Genomic DNA, 23,613 nt, shown 5'->3' on the forward strand with positions numbered 1-23,613 from the left:
TTAACAAAATTATTTCTATCCTACATCTATAGTGCTTTAGATTAACGAAAATATCACCACTTAATATCGAAAGAATCTAAAAAGTTATATACAAATTTCCAACTATATTCATTTTCTATTACCATAAACATTTATATTATTGTTATAATAAAATTTGTATTAATACTAAAAAATTATATAACAAATTCCAATTATATTTAATTTCTATTACTATAAAAATTTCCGAAGCCGGTAAACATCATTCGAGTATAACAAAAATCTTTATCAGTAGCTTTAATCTTTTCATTCAGAGATTAAATACTTTCGTCAGAACCTTCGTTTCATTGCCCAGCGAAAGATTCAAGGTAAACAAGGCACAATACATCAATTGTTCGGAACAAGGTCGTTGGAACGTCAAAATCGGAGGTCCGACAAATGATTGATCTTCAAGAAAGAAAATCACGGTACAATAAAAGAACGGTTTTGATAGCGCATGCCGATGATTCTTACTCACCTGCAACAGCACAGGTCATTTCGTCATCGGATGGGAATGCCATGAGTTTTCTTAGCGTATCCTGTGGGACGTGTCATGCTCGAAGAAGACGTAAAAAGTCTGTAATGTTTTCGTAACTGTAGCAGCTTCTTTCGAAACATAATAGCGCGTTGGAAAATGGTGCCTCACCAATTGGAGAGAATTGAATAATCGAACATCCATTCCGAATTACTTTGATTCATTGATAAATCAGTTTCCATTAATATAAATGACTATTTTCAAATAAATATTATCAGTTGCAAATTGTTCAATTTTAAACATACAAAATCCTATTAATGAATTTTGGGAATGAATATCGTGAACACGGTTGTGTAGATATATTTTTTATGAAATTCGAGTAATTATATTTACGATATTAGATATAGATTGTTAAATGGAGGAGTAAAACCGGTTGACACTAAAATAAACGATACATGATAACGAATATAAGACAATAAGAAAACTGAAGGAAAATAAAGAATTCTTAGTTATAATTACAATTTATATAAACAGATCGCATATCATTTTTTAAGGTGTAGCAATTAAAAAAATTCCACTTGTAATAATATTTCTACAGCTGCTGTATGCTTTACGTTTCTTGATATATTTCAATATAACGAATAAATATAAAATATAACGAGCTAATAAAGAATCCATGTGAAATAATAGCTTTTATTAACTTACTATCGAATCTCTATTCACAAATATCGTTACAATTTCCTAAAAACAAAGAGTAAATCAAACTGAGATCACAGAAACCACATAAAAGCGATGAAAGTGATCTTTCGGTGGCTTGGAGTATCTCAACAAAATTCACCAAATTTAGATTTCGACGGTTTAAATACCGCTATGTATACAGAATTTCTGCTCGCTATCAGAAGTCACGAATGGCAGAACAAAATTTTGTCCTTATATATCGTTTCACGCAGGAGCCACGTGTATCTCCAAAAACACTACGATCCCACACAAGTAATATTTCCCAATCATCCTCATAATCCTTAATTACACCCCTCCAATCACGTTATTATTCACTAACAAAGAGAGACATGAAAAAAGAAAAAGAGCGAAATAATCAGCGACAATCGGCGTTTAATTTTTACGCGAAATTTTTACACGCTATATTCAAAGATGACTCGTTCGATCGTTGAAAAGTGTCAATCTGTCGACGACGAGAAAAAGATTCGATGTCGGCTGGCTAACGGTCCAACATAGATGCTATCGGCCTCTCTCGTGACTAATTATCGCGAACATTATCAGCGCGTCGCTCGATTCAAGCTGAATCATCGGCGAGGGCGCACCTGAACTCTCCCCGCGAGGAAAACGACCTGTTCCCAGGCGAATCGTGCGAATAGGAAACGGCAGTGCATGTATATGCATGTCGTCTAAGCCTCAGGACGTATAAACGCACCGATCCCCACGAATTAGAAACGAGATACGCGTATAGTAACGCGCTTAGGTTTGTGCTCGTATTCAGAGGCGATTCTGTTCCGGATTAGCGATGATCTCCTTTGTCAGGGTAACGATCGGTGTTATAGGACGGACTAAAGTTTGCGTGTCACACAATCAGACGATCGACACATAAACGATAGATAAATGGAAAAACAGATTGTTACTCTAGTTAACACGTTATATTACATACATACATCATGGTTCTAGAGACTAAGAATTTTCTTTCATTTTTATATACTCACCTATGACATTTGATGTAGATTATGAATTTTGGATTACATCCAAGTGTTTTTTAATATATATTAAAATATTATTTAATTATATAGCGTTAATATATGGTTTTATTTAATATATACGTTTCATGGATAATACCTGTATTGTAATAATTCGTTTAATTTGATATCATCTATATTTATTATAGAAATTATTAGGTTTAATGAATTACTACACGATGTAGCTCATCCGTCATTATTTCCAATTTTGAGATCAGTTATCCTCGTCTTTTATCAAGAGATGATAAACCTTACCTTGGACTAGTATTAGTTTCCTATTAATTTATGTATTGTACATTCGTGTATTGCCGTTAAGAATCGACAGAAGTGTCCGGATACTTACGAACAGCAGGGCATTTACATCTCCCCCTTTGGATTAAAAAAACGAAACCACTGATTCCCTCGAATCTACCACTGTGGCCATCATCATCGATAGCATCACAGTCGAAATGATCGCGTGGGACCGCGATTCGAGTGAATCGCGAAGGAAAATCACAGTCGTAGGTTGCTGCACTCTCACCGACGTCCTAATAAGAGGGTGTGAGGGGGTGTAAGTCTAATATTATGTAATAGGGGCCACGTGGCAGGCATTCAGTGCCCCGGAATCGAATTCGGTCAGACCTCGAAGCTTGGCTCGGGCATCGATTGTCGTAGGAGAAAGGAACCGCCCGTATTCCACATAGCTACGTTCGGTTTCATCCCTCTCAAGTCAACGTTCACAATGAACTGCACCCCGTGGCAGCCAGTATTCAGCCTTTAATCCGATTATTCCTTTCGAATCAACGAACACCGCGTTTCATTTCGTTCCGTCCACAGTTACGAACGATGTTCGACCTGCGCATGTAATACGGGCGGAAAAATCCCGTGTAATCGGTTACATCTCGACAAGAGAACCTTCTTCTGTTTACATATCATCACGTACCGGGGTACACTGGATTTTGAGTAGTTAAAAAAGTCAGGAGTTTTGTACCAAAGTACCAAAGTATTGGAACACTTGGCAGCTGCACTTATGACATATTATGTGTACGTTATAATAAACATTTTGAAATTTCATCAGCACTGTGTTGAGATTAGACCATCACAGTTGGATACATTGATAAAATCTAAAACAAATGTGAACATTATTTCGCAAATTTAAACAGTAAATTATATATATGTTTGGTTGCCCGAAAAGTGTCTTTCTTTTACAGACACGTCTTTTACAACGATGCATCTTTATACAAACATGAAACCTAATCAAACCTAGTCAAACGTAGTGATCTTTATCTTGATAGAACAAAATGGATCATACATAATTCGATAAAATAATATAAAACGAAAAATGTTGCGTATCCATCATTTTCTTATAAAAAGAAAGAAACATTTCGGACGACCTAATATATAAAACAAATTATCAATTATTATATATGTAACAGTCCATTATATTAATAAGCTTCACGTTATATTAATAAGCACATTATACTCTTAAGATAGCTGCCCACGCTAGCATTTCATGAATCCTCCAATCTAACATTCACGCTTTATCTTCTTTTCCTTTCGAATCCAAGGTCACTAAACTGATAGTAATACTCAATCCGAACAGTAACGCTTACTTCCAATAAGATTTTCGAAGAATAATCTGACGATTGACAATTAAATCACCACCACCGATGTGCTTCACCTTCCTTTTTCAAATTGAGTCGTCAACATTTCGCGACATTTCTTCACTCCCCCGCGGATCTTTGCGAAATAAATAAACGAAGTAGCACAGAGAGTGGCGTAATGGCGTTGAAGAAGAAAGAAATCGTGTCGGCCGTGGAACCGTGTATGGTGAATTGGTATTTAAAAATATGCATGCCGACAGATGCGGTTTCCATGTCGCACGCTTCCACCGGCTCCCATAAATATGATAAGGCCCTATAGAGAGATATACGAGCCTATAAGCCGGTTTTGCGTACCTACCGACTCGATCCAACCGACCGACGATTCTCAAAGCAAAACGAGGAAAAGAAGATTAAAAAAGTGCAAGAAACGAATGGAACAAAGATTACGCGTTAACTTTCATTAATTGGACGGTTAATCGCTGGTTCGTGAATCCGATGACGGTGAATGATGCCACTTTATTCTGAACAGAGTAGGTTTTGTACAAATCTTTCATAAAATAGAAAATTAAACGGTAAAATGGGAATTTCAAAAATTGAAGATTCCAAGATTCCGAGGCTCGAAGATTCGAAGATCTGAAAAACGTGAGATTTCAAGATGCAAAAATTCGAAAACTCCTAAATGTTCAGAATCCGGAAATTTCTATATCTTCACGCGGAAACGAATGGATCGAATATTATAAATTTAAGGTTCATTGATTAGAGAGTTCATCGCCTGTTCATGAAACACGATACTTGTCATTTTACGGAGTCAATATACCGTCTGAATGTCGCAATTATCAAAATCTACTTAAACTTCCAAGCAAAGGGTCGTCTCGACAATTTCGCGTTTCAGGGCAAAATCCGCGAGAACAGCGTCGCATCGTTGACGCGTTCGCATCACGGCCACCCCTCTCCCTCCGTTCGTGTTTTCAATGGTAACAGAGGTCCCGGTGAATTTTCACGTATCCATCCGTGGAAAAGTAAAATGGCCGTTGGCGTGCGTACGGCCGTTGATCGATAAAAGCGTCGCGACGCTGGGCGTGTCCGCCGCTGCAAGCCGCCTTCGCAACGCCCCGCGAATCGCCGCGAAACTCTGAAAGTTTACCCGTGTCGTCGACAAACGGCGCACCTACAAAAAAGCGAAGACCTCCTGCTAACAAACTCCGTGTCGCTCTCTTCCTCTTCGACCTGTTTGCGTGTAGATTAGAGAACTATATTTCGAAGATCGAATAAATCAAAAATGCCTGGTTTTTCTCCTTCTAAATTCGCAATTTTCTTTTTTTTTTCTTTTTTTTTCTTTGATCTAAGAAGTAGAATACATTAAAATAGTCCAATATCGACAAATTAATATTCGTTCAATATTTAATAAAATTTATATTTAATCAATATTTAATCAAAATCGAATAAGTCGAAATCTTTGAAAACTTTTGCATCTGAATAAATAATTGCAAATGGAACGCACAGACAATTCATTACGATAGCCTCCAATATACGCTCAAACTATTATACTTTTCTCATACCACATCGATCGTCTTTCATTTGGAACGAGAAGTTAAATGGAAACTAGCACACCATCTCGTTTCTCCTTGCGACGATTCATTTTTCCCTTTGTTCTGGACGGCTTTCTTTATTTCAATGGGTACGTAGGAGACGATGGAGCAGCCAGGACGAAGGAACATAAATGGATTAGGAGGGTCCTGCCGGATGACTAAGTTTTAGTCGGGCCAGCGCCGGCGCCAAATCCAATTTGATCTTAACGTTAACTCGATCTCGCGTACGGTTACACGGTGAATTAAACGTCGTTGACAACAGCAAGGTAAGCGAGGTCTCAAAAATACCCCCCGTGGACGTCGATACGAACCAACAAGTGGCGATCATATTTTTCATCCCTTAAGGGGACGACCTTTGGTCAAGCTACATTTATCTGTCGTGTATTGATTTTTAATCGAGTTTTATTTTAATAGAGAATAAGCAGCTAAGTTAGTCGATAATTAGACCGTGGAATTTTATGTATTTACGAGAAATTTAAAGATTCTAAAGTATATAAAATACTTAGTAAAATACAAACTTAAGAGATTAGAAAGTTACAAATTCTAACGTTCCGAAATCTCGGAATCCTAAGACTGGACAATTCCGCAGTTTCAATACTCGAAAATTACAATATTCTTATAACGATTTTTAAATTGCCAAATTCCTAAGTACCAAAAGCTTCCGATTCACGAATTTCCAAATTCCTAAATTCCTAATTTGCCAAATTTTCAAATCTCATAATTGCCAGATTACTAAACTTCAAAGTGCGCGGATTCCTAAATTCTTAACATCTTAAAATCCTTTCGCAAGATCATCACCACGCGTTATAACGAGATACAAATATTTATTACAATCTACATGAAGCAAGTTCCGTTAAGACGTTAAGTCATCTACATCACCATCTTCCGTAGAGCATCAAAGCGTTTCATATAACTCGGTATCGTGCTCCTTCATCATCCTCAAAGGATCGTGAAACGCTATGGCGTATACAGAAGCCGACGTAATCGTGGCGAATCCGATTATACGTTAGCGGTCCTGGTGCTGACTTCGCGATTTTGCGACGTTCACGTGGCGTAAACGCGACAAGGAGGACTTCTAGGTTGGACGATGGATAACTGAAAAAGTGTGGAATCTCCCTGCTGGTTTCATTGGAGAGGGTCGAACGTCGCCACGGAAGATGATTACACTGCGGAGGGCGGACTGATAAAATTGGGGAGAACAAGGTGAATTCGGATGGCTTGGGTCCGGTTTATCGAGCTGGAACAACAAGCGGCAATCAGGCATAACTCGATCATTTCATTCTTCTACGTCCGTGCTCCGCCCTCGATCTTCCTGGCCCTTCCTGTGTCGCTAAACCCCGGACTGCTTGCGATACACACGCGTAGAGGTCGATTCAAAAACGTGACGTTCAACTATGTTTCATTATAATTCTTTCTTTTTTATTACGAATTGGTAGCAAGAATTTCTGTTTCACGTGGTAAAAAGTGTTACGATAGATTTTATATTTTAATTTTTCATTAAGAAACTACTGTACCGTATTAAGCGAGATATTAAAAATATTTTTTTTTTTTAATAATACAAGATGATTTTAGAGTTCCTTTGGAATAAACAATGAGGATGAACTTTTATTCTCTGACTCTTTACGGCGAACATGACTGTGAGTAGGTATGCCTCCCCTATACAGAGGAGCTCGGCGCGGATATTCAGTTTGCGTGAAAAAGAATTAAAGAAAAATGTAAGCACAAGCATTGAAGAAATTAACAGATGTACCAGAAGCTGATTTTTTCCAAGTTTTCTTCGAAACAAGTGTATTTTTAATACGTAATTAAGCACGGAATCAAAACAATAATTACAGGTGTTAAGTAATTAGTATTAAATAAATTACTTGAAGGCCGACTATATTCGATGCTATTGTAGTATATGGACTATAGTTATAAAATTTTAACTTTTCTTTCGTAATAACATCTAAGTGTAACTACTTTAATTATTTAACTTTTCTCGTTGTCTTTCTATGAAAGACCTTTGAAACTATCTGTAGCCTCATACTATACGTATACCTACAAAAGGAGAAACAACGTCAACGATTGTACGAGTTATATATCTTCGCAGAATCTCTCCCCCTGTTTTATCTCGACGAAATCGCGAATCCTAAAATCCCAAGTTTCTCGGCAGCGCGAATCTACAGGGTTGGCACGTGTTTCGAATATAGCTAACTTGTATCAGAACAGAAGAATATATCGACAAACAACGAGTATCTTACTTTCTCGCAATCACAGTTCTTGAAAATATTTCTCTTGCCTGATTTTAGTTCCTTACAAGTTATTAATGAATATAAGTTTATTAATAACGTAAAATCGCATTAAAGCACGATACTAGTGAGAAAATATCGAGATCTTTTCCTTAGGATTTAAAGCTACGCCTCTTCTACTTGGACGAACTTCAAATTCTAATTTCGAGTAATCGACAGGTACAGTTATATGCTGCACAATTATATGAAACGTAGAATCTTATAATAAAACGATTGTAGCGGCACATGAGCTAGAGGACAATTCGAATCATGTTGTTTTTTTGCTTCGGAGTATCAATATCGTTAGGATACACATAATGTAATAATAAATAAACTCCGGGCAAAAAAATATCGCCGCCACGTGCAACCGTCAAACGAAGACGAATTTGAATTTTCCGGTATTCCCTCGACCAGTATAAATAGACGACCACGTTCTCCAGCAGTCAGTCAGTCGTGCGAATCAATACTAGTTTTATCAGTTAGTCTCGAACGATCTTATTAACGATTTATACACTATCTTTAGCAAATCCGTTAGTACGAGCGTCTTAGCGAATATTGTCTGTATTTATTTATTTACTATTTTAAAATATACTTGACGGTTTTAACTTCAAATTATCTCGTCATTTAAACAACAACACAACCATCCATCCTCCATACGCTTCATTAGCGTGTGTAATAATACTGTTTGCTGCCATTGTAACGCTCGCCATTGTATATTAATGATTCCAACAAGCATATCAATACGTTATCCACATACAAAATTCCAATGTAAACGAAATCCAAGAAAGTATAAGCGAAAAAGAAGTTGCACGGAATTCGACTGGAAAATCTGCATGCAGATATTACGAGCGTACAGAGAGTACACTAGCTAAATATTATGCACCCCCGTGGTTGGCTCCTCATTGGTCGATTCGGTGGCTACATACCGCGCAGGCGGGTTATCAAGAGAGGAGGGGAAGAACGGGCTGCAAACCCCTAATTTCTGGAACAATAATTTCAGTGATCGGCACGGTGGTCGATTTGCGAATCGCATTACGCCACGCTCAAAGGGCCAACGAGACTCGATTCTGTTAGTAAATTCTGTCGGCCGATTATTACGATTCGGAACGAGCTGACATATGTAATGTATGTATGCGAAGGGGCCGAGAGGCGGTCTGTTTTCATTGAAAAAGCTCACCTTTCTTTCCGCGCCTCGTTTCTGCCCGTTAATATACATAATCGATGATTCGAAAACGATTCGAAGAGAATGACGTTGTGGAGGTTGAAGTATTGTCAGCTTAGGTGTTTCCTAATAGTGCATTTGACGCAATACACTATTTGTTTTCTTTATGAAGAATAATTCATGTGTAGCAGACTGTGGTAGAGTTATTTGAATCACCTAAGCTTTAACATTTTAAAATTCAATCTTCACTTTTGCACAGAATGGTCAAACTTGTTGTATATTATGAGACACATTATGAGAACGACAGAATAAGAAAACGTCGTTTAAAAAAATATCAAGAACGAGAAAATGATTCGATTAAGCCTACGACAGTGTATTGAACTGCCAATCATATACTTCATTTGCTGAGACTAAGGTCGATGACTAAGGTATGAAACTTACAGGTATATATTAAGGAAATTAATATGAAAAATTATATAATGCGAGACAAAATAAAAACCATTGTAAAATTGTATAAAGTTTCTATAAATTGATCGTTTTGATTATTTTGATAGTTTGAAGTTATTGACCAAGTTATCTAATACTAATTAATCTACAAGTATCAAATAGGAAAGAGCCAAACTGAATTTTTTGAAATGCAACTCTTTTTGGATAGAACAGTAGATGTAAACCGTAGATAATAGAATTGGAGAAAATATTCCAAATATTCAACGTCCTCCGATTTGGAATGCGTCCCAGCTTTGCACCTTCCTGTACCGCGCAACATTATTCGGTCCACTTGTCGGCACCCCTCTGCGTAGCAGCCCCTACACAGCCACCCTTTCGTAATCCTGTTAGCGAGCACGACGCTTCCACGCACCTACGCAATGGCCTGCCTACCCCCTTTGTTCCTGCAGTCTAGCAAAAAACAATGCGCGACACGGATCGCGATTTCGGCGATTGTCCAGTCAAAGAAACATACAAATTCGGTAGCTTTCCTATCTCCAGGGTTTTTTTGAAAATTGAAAGTTTTGTTAACCGTTTAGGAAATTCCAGAAGTTGTAACAACGAATCTAAGTTTGCAAGATAACTGCTATTAAAATAGGATAAAATATAAAGATGTTTCGAACACGAGACGAGGCAAGTGGGGAAGAAAAAGCGATTATGATGTAAATTGATGGAAATGATCGTGAGGGATGATAATTATCGCGGTGGAAAAATGCCAGTTGATACGGTTGGTCGATCACGAGTTTCCAGAGCTATAGCGAAAGCAGATAGAAGAAGAGAGGATTACCGATCGCAAGATGTGGCATGGGGCTACGAATGGAAATGGCTGGTGGCGGGTACAACCCTCTTTTAGCTTTCTTTTGGACGTTGCGGCTAATTTGCGGCTACATGGTTTGACAGGAAGGAAGGAAGCGATCGGAAATGAAGGGAGCCCGCCAAGATAAAGGAAGAAATAAACTCCTTCTTTCCTTATGATTTGCATGCAATTTTCAATTCCACCGACACTGTTCCTTTGATGTTTCCTACCGATCGTTCCTTGATTAACGTCCTATTACGCGCCCACAGGATCCTTTTTTTCCTTCTCTTGCTTCGTCTCACTAATGTATCGTTGGTAAGTATTAGGTGTAAGGTAAGTTCGTTTTCGTTTCTTTGTGTTGAGGTTAACTGATTGAAGAACGAGTGGATGAATTTGTAATAGAAAAATATATTGAAATAAATAAAGATATAAGTATAAGTATTAGGTCATCCCATAAGTTCATTCCGTTTTTCGAGCGGTTATATATACTAAGATTGTTTACATACCTTTCAGTTTCATGAAAAAATGTAATCCCCCTCTCGTTGTACAACTTCTTCACATTTTTCAAGTGCATTGGTCCCCTATCGCCGTATGTTTATAAATCGACACATGAAATGTATACACAAAAGTTGGCGCGAACTTATGAGATGACCTAATATAATGTATTAGCTACAAAGAACATAAATAGAAATCTATTTATCAGTTCCTTTGTTCCTACACGTTGTAACCCAAAATATAATGTATATTCAAGGGTACAATAATATGGACCTCTTCTTATTCAGAATATTTTTGTTTCACTAAATTCTATTTTCTGCGTAATAGTGGTCCCTAGATCACGGATATACATAAATAAAGATATAGAGATTTTCTTGAAGTAGTTACTTCAACACTTTGAAAGAACGGGAATGATCTTATAGTTTTATATAAAATCTATTTAATAAACGATGTACATGGGTAATGTATTATTTGTTCGTTTATTTGTCTGCACTGTACGAAGAGAAATAAGAAATTAAAGGAATAATTGAATATTTCGTAGCGAATTTTTCATAGGTATCTTCTACTGTTTATACAATTGAAATAACAATTTTTCTGCCATTTACTACGTGGTCTGATCCAAAAATGACGGGACTACTTTCTTTGTAACTCAGATTGCTAATCCTGACAAAACTGCCATAAATAAAACACGATATTTGATCGTATTTTAATATATTTCTCATTTTAATAAAAATAATCAGATAATTTACTCATTAGGAAGTAAAAATACGCTATTTCACTTCGTGTTTAGTAATTTGTGAAGTAAAAAGATTGAAAATTTCATTACTACGCATTGAAAAACATGCTTTTCCAAGGTAACGTCATTTTTTGGAACTGATATATATTGATATATATATAATTTATCTTAATGAAATTGATAGCGTAAGATTCGTTTTAATTTTTACTATATATTGATTATTCTTATCCTTCTCTGGTTGAACTAAAATATACCGAGGATTTCAAATTGCACCCCTCCGAACGATTCGAACGTATCAATTGTTGCGCATGGGGTGTTAGGCACGCGATAGAACGCGACATGTGCTACCAGCCGCCACGATTCACCCTGTGTCTTATAAAACGAGAGAATAGGGTGGCATGTACAAAAAGAGAGTGACTCTTGATCGTTCGACGTCCCTTTGGTTAATTCTTTTCACTCGAGTGCATTTCTCGAGGATTAACCCCGCAATCCACTGCAACCACCAGAAGGGGTAGAAGAATTTACGACATAATACAGAGAAGATAAAATTCGAATAACAATTTCGAATCTTGCGACGAGAAATTGACTCAACGCTACGATATATCGAATAACACATTGATGGTTCATTAATTAATATAACGATATTGAATGGTTAAATAACTAAAAATCAATACCCAGCCTAACGGTTGAAAATTACTACACAAATTGACGATGATCGATTCTCTGATCTTCATTCACAGAAAGTCTCTTTGTCCATTTTCACGTATATCGCGGGAAAAAACTCGAAAGAATCTCCGGACTGATTTTTATTAGCATCGGGATACGGGCTGGCATAAAACTACGCACAGGGCGACGATAACGAAATCCTCACCCTTTTCGGTGCACCCTAAAGTTTAGCGATCTCTAATGAACTGGTAGTCCGTTAGTTAGTCTAACTCGTCTCTCTTTCTCTTTCTCTCGCCTATATACCGGCTGTGCTTACATACGCGCATGCATACATATGTACTTTGCTCCATTGGCACACACGAAGTGAAGAAGAGTCGGAACAGAGAGAAAGGGACGTTGGGACGCTACGCACACGCGAATACAGATAAATCCTGTTAGCCGTAGCCGGCGCGAGAGCAAAGCCGAATTTTCCCGGCTCGCATCTGTGAATATTTGCCCGTGGGTAGCGCATTACATGCGCGTTGTAATGCGCTCTAACTACGCTCTGTGTCTACGATTCGACGCATCGGACGCCACGCACACGATCAAACGCTGCAAACAGCGGCGCGATGCGTGCTTCGGGGCAGCGTTAAATTTACATTTTTACGGGATTACATTGGTACCGTTGTACCGATCGCATGACCACTCCCATGGGAGGATTAAGCGATATAGTTACAGCTGTAATACAATCGGACGTCTATAAGACTAGAGTTTTGTTCATTCCCTTCCGTCCCACCATGTGGAAACCTCTACAAATCTGTAGATGCACGCAAAAATACCAAAAAATCAGCTCCAAATTTTCTATTAGTCGACGCTTCGAGGATCAATCGTTTCACTAACAAATTTTCTAATAATAAAAAAGCTACTACTATATAAATGTTCGGTAACTATGATTTACATAATCCAAACGCTAATAAATTTTCTAGATAAATTTAGAAAAGTTTCGATTCCGCTATCCGATTGAAAGCTGAAGAGCTTGTAAGCAGAATTTTTAGCGGCTTTCCAATTACAGTTTTCCTAAGACCAAAATTATTAATCGCTTCCCTCTACCTCACACATGTACATCCTTTGCGTTCAAATCAATGCACGTATGGATATACCTACTTGACACGTTCATCACTCAAAGGAAGTTTTCGTTTCTGGGAAGGCAGGCAATCGTTACGTCGCGTCGGTCGGTTCGTTTCACGCGGAGGATATAAGACGCGTGATTATTACTGACATGGGTTTAAGATTAATGCTACCACAACAGAGGTGGAGGAAACGAAAGAATGGAACCAGCACGCTCGTTCTTTGCGCACCGTGTTTATCGTAATATGTTAATGCAAACTACAGAAACGAAGGTAAAGTTCCAAGTTTTCAGATCGGTTTCAAATCTCGGTAACATGATAATGACGGTCGTAGCACGTTACTAAGCTACCGATATTGACATACATTTATATTTTTCTCAATATACATTCTAATTAAAAACATCGAATCTAGATAAAGAATCGTTTTGTCGAAATATTAGGTTGTCCCAAAAATTTCTTTCGTTTTATAAGGAAATAATAGATGCACAACATTTTTTGTTTTATATTATTTTATTGAATCATGTATGATCCACCTATTATTATTTCCTTATAAAACGAAAGATTTTTTAGGACAACTTAATGTTAACAATCACTGCTACACTTCTAATATTTTATATATTTTTGCATGTTATGCAGTTTTTGTATCTTTAAATTTCCCATGAATGTATAAATATTCCGTGGTCTTCTTGTTACAATGCTAATGAAATTTCAAAATGTTTTATATAACATGTATAATATAGCGTACAAAAGTTTCCTGTATATTGTATGTATTGTATATAACATGACGCGATATTTCTATTGACGCCTAACCTGAACTCGCTATCGCAAGGCAAGCACCAGCGAACGGAAATGAACGTTACATTCCGCAGAAAGGATCAATGGCGGTGAAGCCAAACGATACTTTTCGCGATTCGATCACTCCTAGAAGAAGAAGAAAAAGAAGAAGAGGGAGAGGAGAAGAAGAAGAGAGAACGGTTGTCGGTGTAGATGTCTATCGATCGCTGATAATCTATGATCGAGACGTCCGATGGCATCGAGTTATTATGTAATGGGACGACAAGCAGGAAATAAAATCGACTTGTAACATCGTGACGCATCTCGCGGCAAAGCCAAAGTCACGCACAATGCATGAAACGACAGGTAGATACGAGCGAGTACATTCACCGACGTAAATAAACGATTAAGATCTTCGATGCAACGATATCGAACGACCGACAATATTGGACCACCAATGAGCCGATCGTCGATCGACGATGTATTCCTTCCGGTCGAATCTTTCGATGACAGCACTTGTATCAGCCACCTTCCAATTCCTTCTTCCGAGCATAGCTTGAATTCTTACAATTTGATCTGCGCATAGGCGAAAATGATATTCGACCGAGTAAGGATATTATATGCAACTAGCTACGTATTTTACGTAAAGTACAACAAATGAAAGAAACTAAGTCAAAATTTCCTTTCATTTTATTATTTTATTATACGTACTTTGTCGAATTACGAAGCAAATAATGTACTTATGGTTGACTCATATATAATTCCAACTCAAATGATCCTACCGTATTTAAACTTAAATTGAAGATTGAGATTAAGGTGAATCAAATTTTTAACGTTTATCGTAATGATACTTAAAGAAATGATAAAGTCAAAGTCAAAGGGGTTAAAACTGACGGCGCGTGTGAACGTGTGCGATACCCTCATCCCAGATCGAGCCTGGTCTCTCGACCAGCAACAGGGTTATGAAGTTGACGAATGTGCTAAGATCACCCAAAGGTGACTGGCAGATTGTTCGCCAGCGTTCTCAGCGGTGGTCCATGCTCGCCACAGCTCCGATCGATAGATTCTGACCTTAAACGAACGCTTCGCCACGCCTCTCGAAAAATGATAGATTTCTAGCTAACCCGATTCAGACTTCGACACAGGCCGCTTTGCGATTAAGCGATTTATTGCGGCTCGCGCGTCCCTGCTTAGCGGGTCAACGTGTGTGGCGTGTCAAACGGGCAAGAACACGGTGCTAACGCAACCAGATAGAAAGTATTCGAACGTTTAGATGAGATTACTGCGCGATTACAAAGTTGTTTGACGTTACAGTATTATGTATAGGTACTACTGTTCAAAAGTATCTGGACATTTGCTTATCTTAAACAGGGTGTACGTAGTTCGCAAATCCTGTCGATCAGATCGAAATACATCCGTCATTCCTCAGATCAAATTAATTTAAATATATGATCAGAAACCAAAATTTAAAACCAAAATCTTCATCTTCGCAAACGGAGGTTTGCATCATTATCACATTGATCAGCTTACATTATTCTCTTGTTAGCGAGCCGATAGAAAATTTTGCAATTTGGTATAACATGGTTCGAAAGGAGCTTTCAGATAGTTAAAATAAATTTTTTGTTGATTCTCTTTTTCTCGGAGTTTTCAGTCTCCTTTAGTTTTTTATAGATAAACCTGTAACATTTTTACAGCTATCTTTTAGCGGATATCGAGACGAATCCAGCAAGTATCGTAACAAATATTTCTCTTTCTCGTTTCTTTTTCAAAGTTTTGACATTACAAATGGCAGCTTCCGTGACGTAGTTGATGAGAACGAAGCACGTGTTATAAAAGCGGCCATTCCAGCGCTCTTTTAACGATCCCATCATCGACCGTAAAATTCGCGATCTCTGATTAGCCGAAAGTCCAGGTTATAAGGGTAGGAAGATGGTCTGAGAATGGTGAAGTAAATTTCAAGGCTCTGCCTTAACGACGGGGGCGTGTTTACGGTAGGCAATGTCCCCTAGTTTTTGTCCGTAATTAGGCATCTGATATGGCGGCGCTCTTAATCAAAATTTGATCGCCGCGAGCATCCCTCCCATCCCTCTACGCCCAAACTACGCAAAAATCCACGGATATTAGCACAAACGTCTTGCAATCCCTTTATGATTACGGTCTACCTCCGAAGAGCCGGCCTGAGATTATAAATCAAGCAATCAACCGCTATAAAAGTCCGCCCACGCGCGATCGCGAACCTCACTTTTTTCCGCGATCAAACGACGAAATTTTGTTGGTGTTTCTTTTTCTCAAGAGGATATTAAAGCTTGGAGCTACGGGACGAATTGGAGGAAGAATTTTTTGAAATTTTGTAAATTTGTAAAATTTATAATTGGGATTATTGTTACGAGATGAATTCTTTCCTTACATTCTATAGAATATTTTATAAATTATAGATATATATACATAAATGTAATTAATATTAAAATAAATAATTATTGTAATAATTGTAATAATTGATACAATAAATCTAATTTATAATTTATATCTATTCTCCAGAAAAATGTGTCGAAACGTATTTAGGTATTTGTATCTAGATATGATTAGTTTGAAAGATATTTAATTTTATTAAACTTCTATATGAAAGACAAGAAAAACATGGACATGGAGATAATATTTTGCCTCTTTTCTTGTCTTTCGTACGATAAATTATCAAATGCATTCCTTGAAATCATTTACCAAATACTCGTTGGTCATTTCCTCTTACCTTTAATGACGGAAGCAATTTAGATGTCCGATTTAAAATTAACACCCTGTATACATATAAGTAGATACATAGATATCTTTTCAGGTTATGGCAGCAACCCTCGAAATCTGGCGTCGCGATTGCGATTCTCCACGGTGTGGCAGGATTTCTGCGCGCGGCGCGGACGGGCCGAGCAAAGACGATTGTTGCGCCAACAAAATACGCGAGTGGCCGGTCCAAGTGAAAAGAAATCAGGACCAGTCCGGGCCCGGTGCATTGTCGCGGCTAGAAGCAACGCGTTTATATATAACTGAGGAGTTTAAGAGCACAATACGGCATAAATCAGCGATCATCGCGTAGCCTCGCGCCTGACCAATTCAGAGGGAACACGCGTGGGCGTGTTGCCGCACGCGCGACCCGAATCCACTCCAAATCGCGTACCTTATCGCTGATTTTCCGTTCTTTACGAGCGTCGATAAGAGAGCTTAGCCAGATTGTAAGAGGCAAGCGACGATTGTGATTTAAAAGACTATGTACATACCTATTTACAAACATACATTGGAATTGTGAGTTTGATAGGTATAAATAGCAGATGAAAATTAGTATGTTGATTGGTATATATGTCTGTTCATAATATCTATATTTAATAAAAATATAAATATAACAAGTATATTAGGTTAAGTATATATTTAACTTATTATATATCTAACAAGGAAGTCTGAATTTCCAAATAAATGTAGTAAATAGATATACATATACCGTGAAAATATATTCGTATTCTATAAGCAACCGTATCGTATTATGCATGTAAACAGATAGACGTGCATCTAGTTCGCAAATGATCGAAACGTATTCTGATTTGTATTCGCTGGCCGTGCAAGCCCAATCATTCTATTTGCCAGTGGATGAGACGAAATGAAATGAAATCCAGAAATTCGGCTTATTCTACTCGCGAACGCGTCGGCTTTATTACTTTCATAATAATCATTCGGATCCTCTATGGATAGAGCGACGAATGAATATCTGATTAATTTGTACTTGCTATGCATTTTCTACATTGTATTTCTCACAGAAATTGTTTGTATTAATGAATAAAATACGGTATAACACATTAAAAAACAAATTATGCAAGATAATTAAAGAATCGTTTATTTAGTTACATTCTGGATAGAAATAATATTTAATTGTTAATATTTAATCAAGTTTTTCTACAGAAGTTCTACTGAAAATACAAACTTTTATAGATTCCAAGAAAAATCCTATATACATACATACATAGAAATTCTATAGGAAAATCTTTCTAGATTTGAGGTTAACTAACAATCTGGATTTAAATATTTGTTATTTTAATATTCATTTTAATATCCGCGCAAAATGCAATAGAAAAATACAGATGCTTCTTTGCCTAAAAATACTGATCAAGATATTCTCTAATAGAAGTAGAGAAGATTTTCTTTTCAAGTAATTATTTCTTTTTCGAAACTATCCAAACTGTATTTTAAATATTTCACATACCCATAAAAGCATTGATAGTATTTAAATTTTCCTTTTATTTTGAAACATCTTGTATTTTAATACAGTTTTCTGACTACTATATTACCTTCCCGTTTTATTTTTGAAACAAGTAACTTCCATCCATATATAATTTTAATTACACCCTTCTTCTTTTGTATTTCGTATTCAATGAGTAAAGAAAATGATATAAACAATGAATATAATAATTCAGTACAAAAACCTCATTAGGTGGTAGATCTATTCTATACTTTATCTATGGTATAATTCCTAAAATCTCAAAGATCAACATCTATATAAGTTTCTTTTTATCTATGACATTATAGCAGTAGATAGCGTTCTGAGATAAATAGTATTAAGTTGTTCTTATACGATGATAGGCATATAAATAGGAAAATATTACAGTTAAAAAGAGTCTTTATTAATTTTATATTTCTTTATGGTGTATATATGTGGTTATGTTCCTAACAATAAATAACTACTTTTGCTTAATTTTAAACGATAAACAAGGGTATGCTTCCTCATGATAAATATAAGGAAGATATCATATACTATTAAAAATGCAGAGAGAATTAAACGAAATAGTTGAGAAGTCATTACAAAAAGCTTACGATCATAATAGAACTGGGAACGTAGGAAAAGCATATGCATATTATACGGTTGTTGCAGAGCTATGTCCTCCAAAAAGATTAGAAATTGAAGAAGCATTTGTTAATGTTCTCTGTATGTTGTTATTTTATCAACAGTACTTTTTAAAGCCTAAAAACTTAAAAATGTTTTTATTTAAGGTCAATGGGGAATACAGTTAGCAGGTGAGAATAGATTTGCAGATGTTGTTTTATGTTACAAACGTTCATTAGATATTTATCCAAACAATCCTCGTATGTTAAATAATTTTGCAGCGCATCTCTTAAGGTAATTTAACTCATTGCTTGAATTAATGTATTATCAGTCAATATAAAATTAATTTTTTGACGTGACAGATATCATGACCGCTAAAATTCCTTATAATGAGGAAAAAAACTATATTGTTAAAGGAATAATGATCCAATAGAGGCAATAAAATACTTAAAGAGAGCCCTGCAAGCAAATCCTAGTTTTTTACCAGCAGAAAGGAACTTGGAAAATGCATATAGCATGGCTGTAGATAGATGGCATTTTCCAATGTTAAATGACAAGCAGAGAAATATGGCATTTGAGTGTGTAATTCGCAAGAGAATTTCTCAAGGATATGATACTGTATTAGATGTAGGAACTGGTACAGGGTTATTAAGTTTATATGCACAGAATGCAGGTGCTAAAAAAATTTATGCCTGTGAATGTTCACCAACGATGTTAAAAATTGCGGAGAAAGTATTTGAGACCAACAATGCCAGAGACATAATATTATTACCGAAACTTTCTTCAGACCTTGTAATCCCTACAGATATTGCAGAAAGGTTAGTTCTACGATAATAATAATTATATAATTAAACCAACAAAAAAGCTTTAATTTCATTCCTAATCTTTTAGAGTAAAATTAGTAGTTACAGAAACCTTTGATGCTGGTTTATTTGGAGAACATGTGATACCATCCATGATGAGCGTACATTCAAATGTTTTGGATAAGAATGGCATAGTAATACCAATGGGTGCTACACTTTACATAGCTGCTGTTGAATGTGAATATATAAGAAACAAATCAGCTGTGATGTTTGATAAAATAAAACATTTTTGTCCTCTAAATTTTGATAATGTGTCTGTATTATTGGATGAGGAATACTACGACACAGACAATTTAAAAAATGTGGAAGTTAATTACATAGTAGAACCCACAGCGTTTTTCACTATCAATTTCAACGACTTGTCAGACTTACAACAATTTAATACAGATGGAATAAAAAATATTATAGATATAACGTGTAAACGTAGTGGTACTATAGATGGTTTAATAACATGGTTTAAGTTACATCTTGATGAGGAAATAACAATAGACACTTCAGAAAAAAAATCATGTTGGCAAGTTGCCATTTTTCCTACAATACCAAAATCATTACAGAAAGGTGATGCAGTTGCGATTAAGGGAGAAATGTTGAAAGGAAAACTTAAATGCTCATATTCATCAAACAATTCTCAATGTGATAACTACGATCATAAATTTTTGTACCGTTTACCAAAAGAAGTCATAACGTTTTTAAATGATGTAGAGTACATAAAATTACTTACCGAGGTTAGCAAATCATTCACTAACAAAGAAATACACAGTATTTTAGATACTTCCCCATTTCCTATTTATGGATTAATATTACTAAAGGAAAATAAGCATAGCAATATTTTATACTACAAAAATGAAAACATAGCATTTCAACAATTTATCAAACAAATAGCAGAACAAAATGGTTTCAAGGATAAATTATGTATCATATCAAAATATAATCATATTTCCGATTCCTTAGATACTATATTTATTCATGATTTTGACATTAAAGGAGAATTGAAAGATTATAGTGAGGAATATAATCATGAATTTTTTCGGTAAGAATATATTTAAAAGCTGTGTAATTACATTTTGTTTATAACAGAATGAAAATTTTGATACTTTTACAGATGTTTACTTAAACCAAATGGCATTTTGTTGCCTGAACAGATATTTTTTGTAGGTCAGCTTGTATTTTCAGATGACTTGCCAAATATGGCTTATGTAGAAGATAAAAATTTACAAGATATATCAATGTTTGCATTTAATACACCAAATTGTGAAAAGGTATATTTAAGAAATCTGTTTAATATGTTGCCTGTCAATATGTTAAGATAATTTGTGTATTCATACTTAAAAATTAATACCATATTACCATATAATACTCCTTTACAGGAAACACATAATACTTTTAATAACACAACTTCTTATGGTATTGCACAATACATTAACGAATTTAAGGTAAAATATAAAATGTTATAATAAGACAATATAATTACAAATTTTTCCCTATGATATTATGTACAATATTACAGATAAATCAAATTTTTGATTTGAATTCGAGTTTGTATTTGTATGAAGCTTTATCCGATATAAATGTATTGATAGAAATGAGAGAAAATGAAGTTGCTGAACGTGTGATAAATTTTGGAAAAATAAGTGCAACTAATAATAAATTATTTCCAAATGCTTTAGTATGTTGGTACAAAGTCAGATTGACGTTAAATCATAATTATGATACAAAAAGAAATGGATCGTTTATGAATCATATGGCAATATTACTAGAAGATGAATTAAAGAATTCCATTTTACAAGGTAATGAAGTATGTATAAAAGTTCTGCAAGGTGAAGGTATAATTCGGGTAAAAGTAAAATGATTTTAAAAACACAATTTTTTACAATTATTACCAATTTTAACACTTATACATTTTTTTCACATTTTTCAATAATTTAAGTACATATAGTACAATACAGATTAAAGTGTACATACTTATAATAAACTTTGTGCATATAAATACTGTAAAAAATAACTTACATTAAGTACTACAAAAATAAATTTAACATGAATTATATTCTCATATATCCCCTTTATGTAGTGTTATATAATAAAAATTATTTTATAAAAATATATATATTTTATAGAAATAATAAATAATTTACAATTTACTTTGTAAATTATCATCTAGAAATTTACATATATGTGGTGCTACCCACTCGGGATAATTATTATGTACATCGTGATTTCCTCTGACTTGAATTACAGTAAAAAGATCAGGTTTGTTAGTAATTGATGGTAATGTTTTTACAATTTGCAACAAAATATTTACTCGTGTGGAATTATCCGCTATAATTATTAATGTTTTAGTTGTATACTTTTTAAAAATTTCCTTGTGTTGCTCCATTGTAAAAAATGGTCTAACAACATGTCTTAATCTTGTATCACGATTAAATTTGTACAAATCACCAACCTTAATGACTGCACGTTTGAATAAAGCTTCTGCAGCCTCCATTCTTAATGTCTCAAATCTTTTAAATTGCAAAGTATACATAATTTCATCTTTAGTATAAAGTATATTAGAATCTTTAGTATAAGCGTTTAAATTATATACATCTTGAATATAAGGAACAATATCCTTAACCACAAAAGGTAGAAATCCATCGAGTGCTACAATTTTTTCAAGTCTTCCAGGGTACAAAATACTGAAATATGATGCAATATGAGCTCCAAAACTGTGTCCAATATATATACAGGTTTGCCATTTTAGTGCATCCAAAACAAACAATATCGAATGGACATAATCAAAATAATGCAATGGCATTCCAGGTGGCATTGGAGATGAAAGTCCGTGTCCTGGCAAATCTATATTCACATATTGGTATTTCTGTGGAAGGTGTTCAATTAACCTGTCAAATGTACCAGCATTGTCTAAAATACCATGCACCATTAGAACTCTTTTTTCTTTCAGAGATCCATAGATCTTGCCTGCAATATGACCCCATGGTACCGGGAATTTCACTTCTATTGATGTTCTTTTTTGATTCATATTAATTTTATTAAAATATTTACTTTATACAAAATAATCCCTTTGTTATTTTATCTTCCTTTATGTTCTGTAGGACTAAAAATTCTTATTTACGATTAATCTTAACTGTAATTATATAAAAATACTACAACAAAAATAATTGCCGTTGTAAATTATATACGTATATGATTAGAGTCCAAAGCTCAAAACTAATGATAGTTTTATAAGTCACAAATATTTAACGCAGTAATAGAATGTACTAATCGTATTCATAAAATATTAAGTGTATTACATAAATCCCATATCAGGAATATATATCTCATATTCACATTATTACAGAATACTGTAAAGAACATAATTTAACATTTTTTTGTTTACATTTCATCATTTGATAATTAAAATTAGGAATGAAATGTTTAAGGAATGAAACATGTTTAGGAAAAAAGTTACTATCTATTTCATAAAAACAGTGCAGTTTATTAGAAAAACAAAGACAATTGAAAATAATTATGTTTCGATGTTTTAAATGTTTCAATGGTTCTAAAACATAATGTCATAGCTTCTGTAAATATATGTATATGTATATATGTCGAATTATAATTGCATATTCGTTATTTTCTTAGTATTGATTATCCTAGTTAGAAAATTAATAAACATAATTTGTACTAAAAGAATTTATTTCTTTATGAAAATTTAAACAAGAATGTTACCCCTAAAGTCTTAAAAATAATAATTATTATTATATATGACAATGTATTTAGTAAACAGTACATGAAAGTATCTCTGTTTGAGATATTCATAGTATGTCAGGCATGCACAAAATGAGAACCTCTTATCTTCCATGTTGATTTCTCACGACTCAATTCTCGAACAGTTTTCCCTATGCTTCAACCTATTTCGGTATTGAATGTCGAGATTTGTTTATATAATCTTGAATGAAACTTTTAGAATTTAAACATATAATATGCTAAAAGAAGATGCATTAAACTTTACTTACAATCATAT

At 35.0% G+C, this 23,613-nt stretch overlaps 2 protein-coding genes across 4 annotated transcripts; one reads left to right on the forward strand and one right to left on the reverse strand.

Annotated features, from left to right (window-relative positions):
- Positions 1-18,436: 18,436 nt before the first annotated feature.
- LOC126918030 (protein arginine N-methyltransferase 9-like) lies at positions 18,437-21,657 on the forward strand. 3 transcript variants are annotated; one of them, XM_050725586.1, is made up of 7 exons: positions 18,437-18,852; positions 18,918-19,044; positions 19,167-19,568; positions 19,642-20,643; positions 20,716-20,872; positions 20,981-21,046; positions 21,121-21,657. In XM_050725586.1, the coding sequence occupies exons 1-7, from the start codon at positions 18,690-18,692 to the stop codon at positions 21,460-21,462; spliced, it is 2,259 nt and encodes a 752-aa protein (XP_050581543.1). In that variant the 5' UTR covers positions 18,437-18,689; the 3' UTR covers positions 21,463-21,657. The 3 variants fall into 3 exon arrangements, with proteins under 3 accessions (XP_050581543.1, XP_050581544.1, XP_050581545.1); XM_050725587.1 differs by having other exon boundaries at positions 18,704-18,852; positions 18,918-18,941; XM_050725588.1 differs by having other exon boundaries at positions 18,831-18,852; positions 19,113-19,568.
- Positions 21,638-23,016, reverse strand: LOC126918031 (serine hydrolase-like protein). The gene has a single exon (XM_050725589.1). The coding sequence runs from the start codon at positions 22,627-22,629 to the stop codon at positions 21,742-21,744; it is 888 nt and encodes a 295-aa protein (XP_050581546.1). The 5' UTR covers positions 22,630-23,016; the 3' UTR covers positions 21,638-21,741.
- Positions 23,017-23,613: the final 597 nt, after the last annotated feature.

Source organism: Bombus affinis, chromosome 6 (assembly GCF_024516045.1).
Source record: "Bombus affinis isolate iyBomAffi1 chromosome 6, iyBomAffi1.2, whole genome shotgun sequence".
Taxonomy (NCBI): Eukaryota; Metazoa; Arthropoda; class Insecta; order Hymenoptera; family Apidae; genus Bombus; species Bombus affinis.

What these genes read in the sequence shown, in the direction of transcription:
- LOC126918030 (XM_050725586.1), top strand. Translation starts at nt 18,690, where the DNA reads ATGCAGAGAGAATTAAACGAAATAGTTGAGAAGTCATTACAAAAAGCT. An exon ending in TTTGCAGCGCATCTCTTAAG is followed by an intron (nt 19,045 to 19,166) that starts GTAATTTAACTC and finishes ATATTGTTAAAG; the next exon opens with GAATAATGATCCAATAGAGG. An exon ending in AATACATTAACGAATTTAAG is followed by an intron (nt 21,047 to 21,120) that starts GTAAAATATAAA and finishes ACAATATTACAG; the next exon opens with ATAAATCAAATTTTTGATTT.
- LOC126918031 (XM_050725589.1), bottom strand. Translation starts at nt 22,629, where the DNA reads ATGAATCAAAAAAGAACATCAATAGAAGTGAAATTCCCGGTACCATGG.